Below are 15,180 nucleotides of genomic sequence, written 5' to 3'. Positions count from 1 at the left end.
TGGGTTTGAGAGTCTGAGAGTGGGTCTGAGAGTGGGTCTGAGAGTGGGTCTGAGAGTCTGAGAGTGGGTCTGAGAGTGGGTCTGAGAGTGGGTCTGAGAGTGGGTCTGAGAGTCTGAGAGTGGATCTGAGAGTGGGTCTGAGAGTCTGAGAGTGGGTCTGAGAGTCTGAGAGTGGGTCTGAGAGTCTGAGAGTGGGTTTGAGAGTGGGTTTGAGAGTGGGTCTGAGAGTGGGTCTGAGAGTGGGTCTGAGAGTGGGTCTGAGAGTCTGAGAGTGGGTCTGAGAGTCTGAGAGTGGGTCTGAGAGTCTGAGAGTGGATCTGAGAGTATGAGAGTGGGTCTGAGAGTCTGAGAGTGGGTCTGAGAGTCTGAGAGTGGGTCTGAGAGTCTGAGAGTGGGTCTCAGAGTCTGAGAGTGGGTCTGAGAGTCTGAGAGTGGGTCTGAGAGTGGGTCTGAGAGTGGGTCTGAGAGTGGGTCTGAGAGTCTGAGAGTGGGTCTGAGAGTGGGTCTGAGAGTGGGTCTGAGAGTGAGTATGAGAGTGGGTCTGAGAGTCTGAGAGTGGGTCTGAGAGTGGGTCTGAGTGGGTTTGAGAGTCTGAGAGTGGGTCTGAGTGGGTTTGAGAGTCTGAGAGTGGGTCTGAGAGTGGGTCTGAGAGTGGGTCTGAGAGTCTGAGAGTGGGTCTGAGAGTGGGTCTGAGAGTGGGTCTGAGAGTCTGAGAGTGGGTCTGAGAGTCTGAGAGTGGGTCTGAGAGTCTGAGAGTGGGTTTGAGAGTGGGGTTGAGAGTGGGTCTGAGAGTGGGTCTGAGAGTGGGTCTGAGAGTCTGAGAGTGGGTCTGAGAGTCTGAGAGTGGGTCTGAGAGTGGGTTTGAGAGTGGGTCTGAGAGTGGGTCTGAGAGTCTGAGAGTGGATCTGAGAGTATGAGAGTGGGTCTGAGAGTCTGAGAGTGGGTCTGAGAGTCTGAGAGTGGGTCTGAGAGTCTGAGAGTGGGTCTGAGAGTCTGAGAGTGGGTCTGAGAGTCTGAGAGTGGGTCTGAGAGTCTGAGAGTGGGTCTGAGAGTGGGTCTGAGAGTCTGAGAGTGGGTCTGAGAGTATGAGAGTGGGTCTGAGAGTGGGTCTGAGAGTGGGTCTGAGAGTATGAGAGTGGGTCTGAGAGTAGGTCTGAGAGTCTGAGAGTGGGTCTGAGTGGGTTTGAGAGTCTGAGAGTGGGTCTGAGAGTGGGTCTGAGTGGGTCTGAGAGTCTGAGAGTGGGTCTGAGAGTGGGTCTGAGAGTCTGAGAGTGGGTCTGAGAATCTGATTTCCCTCCCCCCTGCCCGGTCTGTGTGTGTGTGTGTGTAGACACCAACCCACAGTCATAGTCACCCACCACCAAAGAGTCAGTCAGTCACCCAAAGAGAAGCATTTCCAGCCATCAAATTAGGGGTGAGTTAATTAAATGTTTGACCAAATATAGCAGGCTAATTTTTAAGTTGATAATTTTGTATGACCCTCGAATTATTTTCTTAATATCAAAATGGCCCTTGGCAGAAAAAAAGGTTCCCCATCCCTGATTTAAACGTTTGCATCACTTTTTAGCACTGAAATTTGAATTCAACACAACTGAAAAAATATGTTAGTGCATATCCTGTAGGATATGTAAATATTTTATGTATACTGTACATATATTTTATGTGAATGAGTGCAGGCCTCCTGTGGAAGCGAAGGGGTTAATGATTGCTACTGACTAAAAAGAGATCTAGGCCATAAAATGTGCTCTAAGTGTGGACCCATCATAAATGTTTAAAAAAAAAACCTCACAGCTTTGTATAAAAATAAGACATAATAAAGATCATTTTTTTGACCTACTTTCCGTCTGTGCTGCTAGGTAACGTTTCTTGAAATTTCTTTGCAGTAAAGTAGGCTGCGATTCTGGAAGCTGAAGCTTCTTTTCTTTTGCAAACCATATGGGCGTTTTATTTTTGCAACGCCCCTCTTTTCATTTCGGGAGCGATGCTATCACCCTTGGGACAATCTGCCTGGAAAAGCTCTAAATCTTTTTTCACTGACAAATGCAAACGAGTTTTGGGATCTTGGCCTCCCCTTCACCCCCCATCCTCCTCCCCCCCCCGAAAAGACATTTTAACCCCAGAGTGCCGGGGGACCCTCCGGCAATCGCATGATTGCTCTGTTATCTATGTCCTCCTCTCATGTTTTTCTTCCTGTAAAATGGTGGTCCACCCACGCAAAAATGAGCACGTAGATTACGATGTAGCTACTACGTCGTGGGACCCCTGGAGTGCCAGACCTCATGACGTAGAAGCAAGGGGTTAGGATGATTCTGTTTTCAATGTAAGGTAACATCCCAACTGCAATCCTACAGTATACAAAGTGTAACGTTAAGATGAAAGCGGAAGGAGGTAATGTCAATGCCTTTGAAGCAGGTGAAATTTCCAATGCACCAAGCAAGGCCCATGTTCCAATGGCTATTTTCATTTAAAAGTAGTACTCCTGCTACAATTATTTTGTATTATAATTGGAGTCAGTGCTCCTCATGGAAAAAACAACATGGCCAGAGCATCAACCAATAGGAAGTCACAGCCAATGATGTTGGGACATCCAATTGGCTCGCAGATCCTGCGAGATCTGAAGCCCATATTGTTTCCCCAGGAGAGAACTTTAACATTCTTACATACACCTCTAGCTATATCAGAAACAGGGGGGTGATCCCCGGCGCCAAAAATAACGACCATCAACACTGGAGGTGTTAAAATCCAATTAAAACCTTTCCGAGGCAGGATGGCTATTTTAAAGTGTTTAGTCTTCAGTGACTCTAAAAGAGGTCTTTGGAGGTCCACAAAGACTTTAGTGATGGACCCCGAAGCCTCCCAAATATCACTTCAATATCACGACAGACTGCTCTATACTACACTCCACTCATTTTCTGTCACTACAAAAGGCTGATTTTTTGTTACAGATTCATTGTTTTTGAAGTGGACCTCCTTGTTCCCCCAGACTGCTTAACATAACTAGTCATGCCTCACAATAACACACTGGGGTTACAACCGAGTCACCCCTTCAATGGCAATGTTCTTACCATTACCCTGCTCCTTCGTTATTTGCACTACTCTTTCGTTAAAAAGTATTTCCACATACCCAACCACCCTTTCCTTCTACGTCCAGGCTGGGACAGGGAAATGTGTGGGTCTTCACATTTCCATGCCAATATTAATATAGTTTGAGAAGATAACAACCTTTACATTTTGTATCTCAGAAATTATACTTCTTACAGTTACTTTCTTGTCACTTAAAAAATGCTGACCTACATTTGAAATCGGAATAAATAGCCAGATTGATTTAAGAAAAGGCTGACAGGACTGAACGGAAGTCCGAATGGAGCGCGGCCAAGAACCAATGCCAGCCAATGATTGGTGAATTTGGAACACAGTGCAGGATCTCCAGTCCTTTTTGCTGTTATGCTGAGAGAGATCTTTTACTATTCGAAGCTCGGTGAACCACGGAAACGCCAGAGGCACCGCTGCCTTGTTTTGTATCTACTGTATGTGTATTTATATAAATATATTTCAATTTTTCTAGCCCGCTACTCACCGAGAAATTCAGTACTAGAGCGCGTGAAGGAACTTAGGGAGGACATCCATCCCAGACCTACGGAAAGAAACGATGAGGAAGACCAACAAAGGGGCAGGAAAGTCAGGGTCAAACTAAGCTTCCGGATATATATTTATTTATTTATTTCACCCAAACCCATGAGTCAGAGTGGAAGAGGAGCACAACGCAGGTAAGTGATCAAAAAACATATTGTATTAAGTAGAGAATCCACAGTTGGATAATCTACTTAAAAGCAGCAATTTATTTTTCTTACTTTGTACCCATGATTGAAGCAGGAGGTCTACAGAGCTGAGCCCCATTAATTTCAGCTCAGGGGACCCCTTAGGGTCAGGGGACCGTCTGTAGTAGGTTCCAGTAGCTGCTCTCGGCTAGCAGGGATCACGTAATGGCTCCATTTCTAAGATCCCACACCCTGCGGGCCAATAGGAAGCTGTGACATTATTAGGTTCAGCTTCCTATTGGTAGGGTGACCAGATTTTCAAAATGAAAAACCGGGACACTTTAAAACAATGTACATCACGTCATGCCCCCCCCCCCCTCCTCATTGCCATGACAACAAGACACTAACGTCAGGCGGTGACATGTTGCCATGACAATGTGGCATCACGTGCTGCCTCGTCACCATAATGCATTCCATTGTCATGTCAACTTGATGCCGCGTGACGTCACGGAGCAGCTCGTTGTTATGGCAACGTGTATTACGTGACGTCGCGCAGCCATGTTGACGGAATTTGGAGGGGAGGATACAGCCAAGATAAATAAATATATAATAAATAGATCTAAAAAAAATTATCTCCGCGTTTGCCTTCAATAGAAAGTGGCAACCCTGGCTGCAGTGTGTGTTTCTGTATACAGAGGTAGGCCCTGCAGTGGGTGTTTGTGTATATAGAGGTAGGCCCTGCAGTGGGTGTTTGTGTGTATAGAGGTGGGGGCTGCAGTTTGTGTTTGTGTGTATAGAGCAGTGATTCCCAACCTTTTTTGTTTGGAGGAACCCTTTAAGTATTTCGTTACATTTTGGGGAACCCCTATCTGGATAACATGTTCGACGGGTAAATCACAAAATAGACGTGTAAAGAAGTGGGGGTAATAAATAATTATTAACTCATACTTTTGAATAAACAATGTGTATATATTTTGTAATGATTTTGGTTTAAACATCCCCCCGTACATCTCAAATCACCTCCCCCCCCCCCCTGCATCTCACATCATCCCCCCACGGATCAATCGATCTCTCCCCCCCCCTTCTTTCTCTCTCCTCTCTCTCACCCCTCCTTCTCTCCTCTCCCTCCCCTTTTCTCCTCCTCCTCCCCTCTCTCTCTCTCTCTCTCTCCCCCTCTCCCATCCTCTCTCACTCCCCCTCTCTCACTCCCCTCTCTCTTCTAGCCGGGGGTGTGAGGGAGAGAGCCGGGTTGCCGAGGAGCCAGAGGGAGGGCCAGAGTGGCGGGGAGAAGCAAAGCCCCGCCCCCTGGAAACTCCATCCAATCCCCTGCGGCCCGGCACGTTTCTGCAGAAGCCCAACCCCTGGCAGTAAGAAAAAATATTTGCCGGGCTGCTCTGCATCCTCTTCCTCCCCGCCGCCGCGCACCGCCGACACAATAAAACGGGACAGTCAGGCAACCGGTACAGCACACGAAAAACCGGGACGAATGGTCACCCTACGCTATTGGGCCGCGTGACATGGGAGCTTTAAACGGCATCTTCTATGCAGGTAAGTATCTCTGGAAGCTGGGAGTCCCCATAGCTGAAATTAATGTGGTTCAGCCCTGAAGACCTCCTGCTTCAATCCTTAAAAAGGTGCTTGGATTGCTCTTTTAATACGATGTGTTTTTCGATTACTTACCTGCGATGTGCTGTCTCTTCTTTAACTCCTAATTGAGGGTTTGCGTGAAGTTTGTTTACATGATTCCTATGATGCGTGCACTCGCCTGTTCATGTGCTACAGTAGTGCTATTTGAGGTGTGCCTGCTGTACATATTTTCCATTGTTTGAGATATACAGTATATATATATGAGAGAGAGAGATTCCTCTCTCTCATTCTCCTCTCATATTCAAAACGTTTCTAAAACGTGTCGCTTTTTCCTCCGCAATATCACAAAGATACGCCCTTTCCTCTGTTACTCAACTGCTAAAACTCTGACTCAGGCCCTCATTCTCTCACGTCTCAATTACTGCAACCTCCTGCTGTCCGGCCTTCCTGCCTCTCACCTGTATCCCCTACAATCTATCCTAAACGTTGCTGCCAGAATCACTGTACTCTTTCCTAAATCTGTCTCCGCTTCTCCCCTCCTGAAATCCCTCTCCTGGCTTCCGATTTAATCCCGTATCTCACACTCAATTCTCCTGCTCACTTTTAAAGCTTTACAGGCAGTCCTCGGTTATCCGACACAATGCGTTACTAAAAATGGCGTTGTAAAGCGAAACGTTGTAAAGCGAAACACGTTTCCCCATAGGAACACTGATTAAATGAAAGTTTCTGTTCCTGAAGGCATTTTTAATGCTAAAATACACAAAATATTTTACGCAGGCAATAAGATATGCAGCACACACATAAATTATATAGTGTACATACCGTATTATATATATAATATAACATAATATATAATATAATATAGATGTAGTCAGGTCCCCCCCTTGCGCACTCACCCCCTCCTTCTGATACGCGAGCCGCGCGTTGTTTGTAGTTGCGGCCGGTTGCCGAGGCCGCGATCGCGTTGCTGGGGTCTCGGCGGTCCGCGGAGCAGGGCGCCGCCATTGAAAGACAGCTCGCGCATGCGCAGTTAGAGCAGGTGCGGGAGAACGCCAGTCAGCTCGCGCATGCGCAGAGGTAAGCCCGCGAAGCCCTAGCCTACCATGGAAGGTATTGGCCAGGGACTACAGATCCCATGAGCCTTAGGGAACCCCATGTGACGCCAGGGAGCCAATAGGGCTGGAGGAGCTCCCTGCTTGCAGGGAAAGGATACATTTCGCGGGGTTTTTGCACACGGCAGTTGGTGACTGGAGCAGCTAGGGGAAGGAGGTAGGGTGCAGGAGTCAGTGACTCTCTGCACTAGGCCAGTAATTCCCCTAGGCCCCAGATAGCCCTGAGTCACACTAGTTGAGTGTTGTAGGGACAGGCCCTAGGTTAGGGACCCTGCCCCATTAGCTATTCGCTAGTTAGGGATCCAGCGGACTCTGTGTTTCCCGCCACGCGGCTTGGGCTCAAGCCCTAGCCTTCAAGAGAGCTGGACTATCGTCACGGAGGCCGAGCAAGCAGTGACTGCGGCCTGCTGGCAGCAGGCCGATCTTCGCCAAGGTACCGACGGTGCGGAGCTGCGGTGATATTATCCACGCCGGAATTCACCCCACGCGTAGGAGGATATCCCGGCGGATCCCCCCCCCGTGGCTGGAGCCCGGGCAGGTAACCCACAAACTCACGTGCACCAACAAGGCCTATCACCAGACATAGTGGCTGCGCAGTCACACACACACATTGGTATATGACTTGGGAGTGCGAGACATTGGGTTGGGGTTACTGGACACAGGGTGGGATCACTCTTTGGAAGGTGAGCGTCCGACGTGACGCATAAGGTTAGCGTCCGCCGTGACGCATATGGTGTTAGCGTCCGCCGTGGCGCTTAAGGTGTTAGCGTCCGCCGTGACGCATAAAGTGTGGGCACCCGCCGTGGTGCAAGTTAGAGTTAGCGTTAGCGTCCTGCGAGACGCCGTAGTCAGGTTACCCTTAGCGAGGGATACTTGTTGCTATGTGTTGATGTTAAACTTTCTCTGTGTAGGTTACTGTAGTAAAGGCATTAGTTATTATCCAATCTGTAGTACGTGGTTATTGTGTATTGTCCTGCGAGGAACCACTCCCCCTATAGTGGGAGCCATCGCAGGTGGAGGCGCTGTACCGAGTAAGTTGTTGTCCATAGCATTGTATTGCCCCAGGTTCCCTAGCGGAAGCTCAGCCCTCCTGCGAACCAACAGGTACCGCACCACACACATATGGTAACGTTGCACGTTTCTCCGCTCCCACAGTACAATCTGCGATTGGGGGGGGGGGGGAAACCCGTTACATAAAAATATATTAAATGGTATAATATTATATAATATATATTTTATATACACATAAACAACTTTGCAAAGCATTGTAAGAGCGTTGGATAAGCCGTTTTGGCGTTGTAAAAATGAACATAGGTATGCATTGCATAGCGTTGGATAAGCCATTCGTTGTAAAGTGAAGCGTTGTAAAACGAGGACTGCCTGTACATTCTTCTGCCCCTCCTTACATCTCAGCCCTAATTTCTCGCTATGCACCATCCCGACTCTTGCGTTCTTCTCAAGGATGTCTTCTTTCTACCCCCTTTGTATCTAAAGCTCTCTCCCGCCTTAAACCTTTCTCACTTTCTGCCCCACACCTCTGGAATGCCCTTCCACTCAGTACCCGACTAGCACCCTCTCTATCCACCTTTAAGACTCACCTTAAGACACATCTGCTTAAAGAAGCATACGAATAGCACTGGATAATCATGGACACATGATACATAAAGCTTGGCCCCTTGCAGACGCACTTACTAGAATTCCCTCCTACTGTCTCTGTACGTTCTCCCTACCTACCAATTAGATTGTAAGCTCCTTGGAGCAGGGACTCCTTCCTTAATGTTACTTTTACAGTATGTCTGAAGCACTTATTCCCATGATCTATTATTTATATTATTTGTTATTTATATGATATGTATTACTACTGTGAAGCGATATGTACATTTATGGCGCTATATAAATAAAGACATACTATATATATATATATATATATATATATATATATATATATATATATATATATATATATATATAACATATATATATATATATATATATATATATATATATATATATATATATTTATGCAAATATAGCTGTATGCTCATCCCATAGCCTCTCTTGCATTCCCAGTAAAATCAACCCCACACTGATGAGACCCATCAAGGTCGAAACAGCTGTCTGTGGGTGGTTTTCTGGGTATGCACCTTAACCCTGGCTGTGCTCAAAGCTGTGACCATGCAGCAAGCTTAAGCCTATAGGGAACCATGTTAAAAATGGTTATTGAGGCAAAAAGTGACACTGTGCTCATTTGCATGTCATTTCCCAGAATTCCTTGCTGCAGTGGAAGTGCTGTATGCTGGGTGATAATGGGGAAAGGCGGGGTTGCAGACCTGTCTAAGACATGCAGATGAGCATACAGCTATATTTGCATATTTGCTTTCCTGTGGAGGGTTTTTGTCACTTTTTTTACTCACCATAACTTAACTCAGTATTATGTTTTATATATATATATATATATATATATATATATATATATAAAATCTATGAAGAGAAGCACATGCCACATAGCATGAAACAATATATACAATGAATTCAATAAATGTTATATTGTTTTACGCCATGTGGCATACGCTTCTCTTCCTCTTTTTCCAGATCTCCCTCTGACGTGGCTCATTCATTTAAAAGCTGCGGAAACGGCTATTGCTTTCACATAAATATTGGATCGATTTATATCTTGGACACTATCACCAGGAGACTTCTACCATTGGTCTGATTGTATGCCATCTATGGTAATCATCTATTTATTGTACACCTGCAGAAAGTGTACTGTATGTGCTAACAACACCTACACATTCCCTATATTAGTATAAGTTCCCTTTTTTGTTCTCACTTATCCTTTATACTTTATACGGGTATATCTGGTTGGCGTTATTGTGTGCGTGTACAATATATATAGTTGTTTCCTGCTTTATCACAACAGGCTTCAATGCATTCTTTGCTTTCGATATTTCCCAGTGTCTGATGAGTGGCACAAGATATTTCGGCATGCGCTCCTCCACTTACCTCTATTGACCTCAGATAATGCATGAATGACAAGGCTAGTCAGAGGCATGAATGATATACAAGTAAGAAAACGTCATTGTTATGCAATAGCTCCAGTTGTAGCAACTGATGGTAAATAAAGAGCATTTAGCCCATAAGGCCTGCCAATTTTACCCACTTTACTCTGCCACTATAGAAGATAACTTGATCCAGGGTATTATTCTGTATTTCTTAGCACCGTAGGGTTCCCTTGTCGCTACCCAAAGCACGTTTAAATACTTTTACTGTATTTGCCCAACTACTTCCAAAGATGTTCCATGCACTCACTACTCGTTCCGTGAAGAATTGCTTCCATACATTGCCTGTCTACAATATGCTACTTTAGAGCATGAAGCCTTGTTCTGACATTTTGTTTACTCTAAAAAAAAAATTGCCTACTCTATATTTACTAAGCGGTGGGTGGTGTTTCATGACAGCTTCTGGAACATTGAAGTGAATAGGCCATAAGGTGTCTTTCCCTGTCAGAAGCTGTCATGTGAAATAGCACCACTTAGTAAACGTTGTGCTTTGTCCTTTTAATGTACTGTATTTGAAAGTCTCCATTATTTCCACCTTTCTGTTCTTTCGTGAGCTGTGTCCTTGTTGAGGTCCTTAAGTAGGGTTGCCAGGTGGCTTTTCCAAAAATACTGGACACAATGATGAAAGGTGCGACGTGCTCAAGACACGCAACCGCGCATACACACACGCTCTTGCTCCATGCTCTTTCCTACTCTCCTAGGCCCCACCACCAGGCTCCTGATACCTCCTCCTGATTGGCTGCTGTTGGGTAATGCAGCCAATCAGGATGGAGGAAGCTATCCAGGCCCCTAGCAACAGCCCTGCTCTCTCTCTTCTCAGAGAAATCTCGCGGCCCCCTAATCCGGTCAGGTCACTATGTCCAGAGAGGTTATATCAAACACATACATGTCCAGTATTACCTCTAATTTTTGACTGGACAGGGTGCCCATACAGGACAGGTCGGTACAATACTGGACACCTGGCAACCTTAAGTCTTCCCTCTTAAGTCTTTTAATGCTGATAATGGTTGACTAAGTCTATCCATGGTGTTATCAAGACCTCTTAAATAGTTGCCATACCTGAAACCCCATAAGGTTTGAAAGCTTGTAGACTGAAAATCATTTTTGGTTCAATCAAAGTATCATAGTACCTATTTTCTTTTTATTCTTTTCATTTTGTTCACATTACAGAATGGATCAAAACGACGACAGCAATTCTTGTTTTGTCTATGCTATTTCATGTTCATTGCGTGATTCACCTCGATTATTCGGCAGCACCCCAACAAATATAAGGACCCTAACTACACTAGCAGCACCGGCAGCATCCCAACTACCCTAGCGCGAATAGAGTACCCGGATGTGAGCGCCCCTAAAAATGCAGTGAGGCGGGTGGTGTCTCCTAGAACAACTGGACTTATCAGTGAGTAGCCAAAATCAGTTCCAAGGGTTGGAACAACACAGGAACACTGCGCTCCTGAAAATTATGCTAAAATCAGCATTAAGGAAGCTTGGTTTTTAAGCAAATTTTCTGTCATTGTGTGTACCGCCTTCTGTATACATGGAAATACAGCTTTCAAATAGTGTAGGGGTGGCCAACTCCAGTCCTCAAGGGCCACCAACAGGCCAGGTACAGTATTAGGGATATCCCTGCTTCAGCACAGGTGGCTTTATAATCAGTGGCTTAATCAGAATGACTGAGCCATGGATTGTGCCAGATTTGCTGAAGCAGGGATATCCTTACAACCTGCTGTGTTGGCCCTTGAGGACTGGAGTTGGCCACCCATGATATAGGATGTCTGAATTGCCTCTGTCTCCCTCTATACACTCACGCCACCAGTCTTCTATGGTTGAGCTTTTCTTCCTCATTACTGGCTGGTATTTTCGCCTACATTTGCGCTTCTGCACATCTAATTACCTTTTGTCTAAGGCTGCGTTAATACACGCGCGGTTCGATCACATTGCTTTATGGCATTGATCGTGCCCATAGACCGCGCGTGCGACAGCAGGAGGGTGCGCGCGGTGCGCAAGAAATCAGTTCAATCTGATTCCCCGGTGCAACGGGCAGTTCGCCCAATGAGGGCGAACCAGTTCCGTGGTGTCACAGACATACCCCTAGATACGCCCCCACAGGGCGTCTACCTTGGCCACAAAACGCTCCCGCTTAACACAGGTGATGTCACTCGCACGCACGCAGTTCTCTCGGTGACTCTGTTCTCAGCTATTTAGGGTATATGTTTGCACAATAAATCGCTCCAGAACTGCTTCACTGCATTCAGAGCATTATTTGAACCTGCTGCAAAAGTTAAGCAATTACATAAATGTAAGCGGAACTTCAGTTTGGGAATAGGGACTCAATTTGCAAACCCGCAAATGCTTACTGAGTATTTACTGAGTATTACGCGCTGGTCTGCTGATGTAGTAAGCGTGTTACTGCATGCCATGGTACATAATACCAGGCACCCGTCCCTCTCTCTCACAGGTCAAACATATCAAAGTACTAAGTGGGCCAATAACCCAGGGGTTCTGCAAGGGTTTAAACATTACGATTTGCCTAGTTTCTGCTTTTTTTTTTTTTTTCCTGATCGCAATTGCATCATTTTACTACAGCAACTCTATACAACATGACTAATACATGTAACATAAACAGGAGAATAGCAAAAAAAAAGGTGCACTGCAATTTCAATAGCTCTGTGCATTTCAAAGTTATATTTTCAAGCAGCCTCTTACTACAGTAGATGTCAGGTTGGTAAGAGATGCCAATCATTCTGTTTTGTCCATCCTGTCGGATCAAAAATACTGTATTCTCTAGTATAGCAAACCTGTGTAATTGTACACCAATGTACTAATCATAAGAACACAAACCCAATGTAGTTGTCAACAAATTAAAATCAAACATTGTACAGGCAAAGTTACATTTGGCAACCACACAAAGTGTAAGTTTAAAACAAAGACAGCTGGATTATAGAATGGACTTTAACCCCTTGTGACGTCTCTTTGCACAGACACCACAAAACGAAGCCTGGCAAACTGCATACAAGAAGAACAATGGGTCGCTATCTTCCTCGTACAGCCTCCCAGCCCTGTACGTGGCAGCTACAGTAGCAGAGAAAAGGCCTGTCCTTTTATCTCACGTCTCAAACACCGCTACTTCCAGTTAGTTCAGATGTGGCTGGGAGACAGATTTCGGAAATTGTCTGCGCTGGAAATATATGCGTGACGCCAACCTTTCCCGGTGAATCAAAGTAAAGGCTGCCAACTGGTTGAAGTAAGAGGGAATCAAACCGCGCAGAACTTACGTACAAGGAAATATATAACACGCCCCACCTGATCAGTCCGTATACAAAAATGTGCATCGCTTTCATCAAATAGGAATTTTGACATACATAGAAGTTTCGGAAAAAAGACATATGTCCATCAAGTTCAACCTTTTTCTATGACATTTTTCGGAAATGACGAGTGCATCTTTACGTTTATATTTTTGCATTTTGATTGCAAGCTTTTCAGGAAGGGATCTGCCTTCTCCCTATGTTGCCTTTGATTTCAGGTGTATTCTATTATATTTCTCCTGTATATACACAATTGTCTGATATTCTACACAACTACGTACAGGCTCACCCTACATACAAGTTAAAAAATATATATATATAATTTTCCTCTGCCACAAAGGAGGGGTGGGCATGTTTCTTCCCCAGGAGTGATGGGTGGAAACTGTCCCTAATTATGTAGGGTCTCTTTGACACCACATCAAGAAAGCCCACATTGTTGTTATATTATCATCATTTATTTATAAGGCACGGGCATATTCCACAGCACAGTTCAAAAAGATGGACAGGCAATTAACAATATAACACACACAGATATTGCAACATTAACACATGCTGATATATGAAACCCTGACCTAGGGAACCACATTACCTCCCAAAGCAGTGACAGCAAGAAGAATCCCACACACTGCCAACTCTTCATTTCTACTCTGTCTCCTCACAGCACTTGGCTAGGACTTCAAACTGGTGACCATCCTTCCTTCACCATCCGTAAATATCCTCTTTAAACGCAGCCTTTTTTTTTTTCTTTTTCTTAAAGGAACAAAATATATATATATTTCCCAATAAAATCCAGAAAATAACTGAGCTGTCTTCTGGATGATCTGATTGCTCTTAGTTTTTCTTCTGAAGCATGTTCTCCATCTGCAACTCACATGCCAAACGTCTGGCAATTAGGATATCGATTATGGGAAAGGGTAAATAAGATGGATCAGGAGGCTTCTTGCATCCTATTATCTTGTCCCCAGCAGATGAGAGGGGAGGGTGGGGGTGTATCCTACCCACTGTTGAAGCAGAGGGGGTGTGATGGTGAATTGGTGGCGATCCGCATATAGGGAAGATGACAGAAAGAATGCAGGAGGAAAATAATGCTGAAAGGGATTGTGCTGGAAGAGGGAAGGAGGGTGTTATTTTAATCCCTGCCTCATGGAAATGATTTTCAAAGATGGACATGGAGAGGCTAGGCTGAGATCACAAAGTGAGGAGGAGATTATGAGCAGGAGGAGGAGGAGAGGGAAAACCCTTCTATTAAACCTCCCCTCTGTGGTGTTTTCTTTTCAGCAGCTAACAAGGTCTATTTTCTCCCTATTCTTCCTCACTGGTTTTTCTATGCTTCACTTCGGAAATGGACTGCAGGGGAGCAGCAGGCACATGTTAACGACACACACGCTTTAGCCTTTTAGCTGGAATGCACAGAAGAGATAAAACAACACATGCTGGCAGATCCGAGGATAGTTCTGCAGGCAGACACACTGCAAGCAGGCAGGCACACCAGGCACACTGCAAGCAAGCAGAAACACTGCAAGCAGGCAGGCACACTGCAAGCAGGCAGGCACACCAGGCACACTGCAAGCAGGCAGACACACTGCAAGCAGGCAGGCACACTGCAAGCAGGCAGGCACACCAGGCACACTGCAAGCAGGCAGACACACTGCAAGCAGGCAGACACACTGCAAGCAGGCAGGCACACCAGGCACACTGCAAGCAAGCAGACACACTGCAAGCAGGCAGGCACACTGCAAGCAGGCAGGCACACTGCAAGCAGGCACACCAGGCACACTGCAAGCAAGCAGACACACTGCAAGCAGGCAGGCACACCAGGCACACTGCAAGCAGGCAGGCACACTGCAAGCAGGCAGGCACACCAGGCACACTGCAAGCAGGCAGACACACTGCAAGCAGGCAGGCACACTGCAAGCAGGCAGGCACACCAGGCACACTGCAAGCAGGCAGACACACTGCAAGCAGGCAGGCATACTGCAAGCAGGCAGGCACACCAGGCACACTGCAAGCAGGCAGGCACACTGCAAGCAGGCAGGCACACCAGGCACACTGCAAGCAGGCAGACACACTGCAAGCAGGCAGGCACACTGCAAGCAGGCAGGCACACCAGACACACTGCAAGCAGGCAGGCACACCAGACACACTGCAAGTAGGCAGGCACACTGCAAGCAGGCAGACACACCAGGCACACTGCAAGCAGGCAGGCACACTGCAAGCAGACAGACACACCAGGCACACTGCAAGCAGGCAGGCACACCAGGCACACTGCAAGCAGGCAGGCACACTGCAAGCAGGCAGGCACACCAGGCACACTGCAAGCAGGCAGGCACACTGCAGGCAGGCAGGCACACTGCAAGCA

At 46.2% G+C, this 15,180-nt stretch overlaps 1 protein-coding gene across 1 annotated transcript in view; it reads right to left on the bottom strand.

The window, feature by feature from the left end:
• The window catches only part of VOPP1 (VOPP1 WW domain binding protein), a 191,299-nt gene extending 177,285 nt beyond the window's left edge, over positions 1-14,014 (bottom strand). Inside the window, exon 1 of the mRNA XM_075586570.1 lies at positions 13,411-14,014. Coding sequence (XP_075442685.1) covers positions 13,411-13,461 — 51 coding nt within the window. The 5' untranslated portion in view covers positions 13,462-14,014. The remainder of the gene's footprint in view (positions 1-13,410) is intronic.
• Between the last annotated feature and the right edge of the window lie 1,166 nt (positions 14,015-15,180).

This window comes from Ascaphus truei, chromosome 2 (genome assembly GCF_040206685.1).
Source record: "Ascaphus truei isolate aAscTru1 chromosome 2, aAscTru1.hap1, whole genome shotgun sequence".
In the NCBI taxonomy this organism is placed as follows: domain Eukaryota; kingdom Metazoa; phylum Chordata; class Amphibia; order Anura; family Ascaphidae; genus Ascaphus; species Ascaphus truei.
Note: the sequence above shows the minus strand (reverse complement) of the source record. Positions and strands in the feature narration are given on the sequence as shown.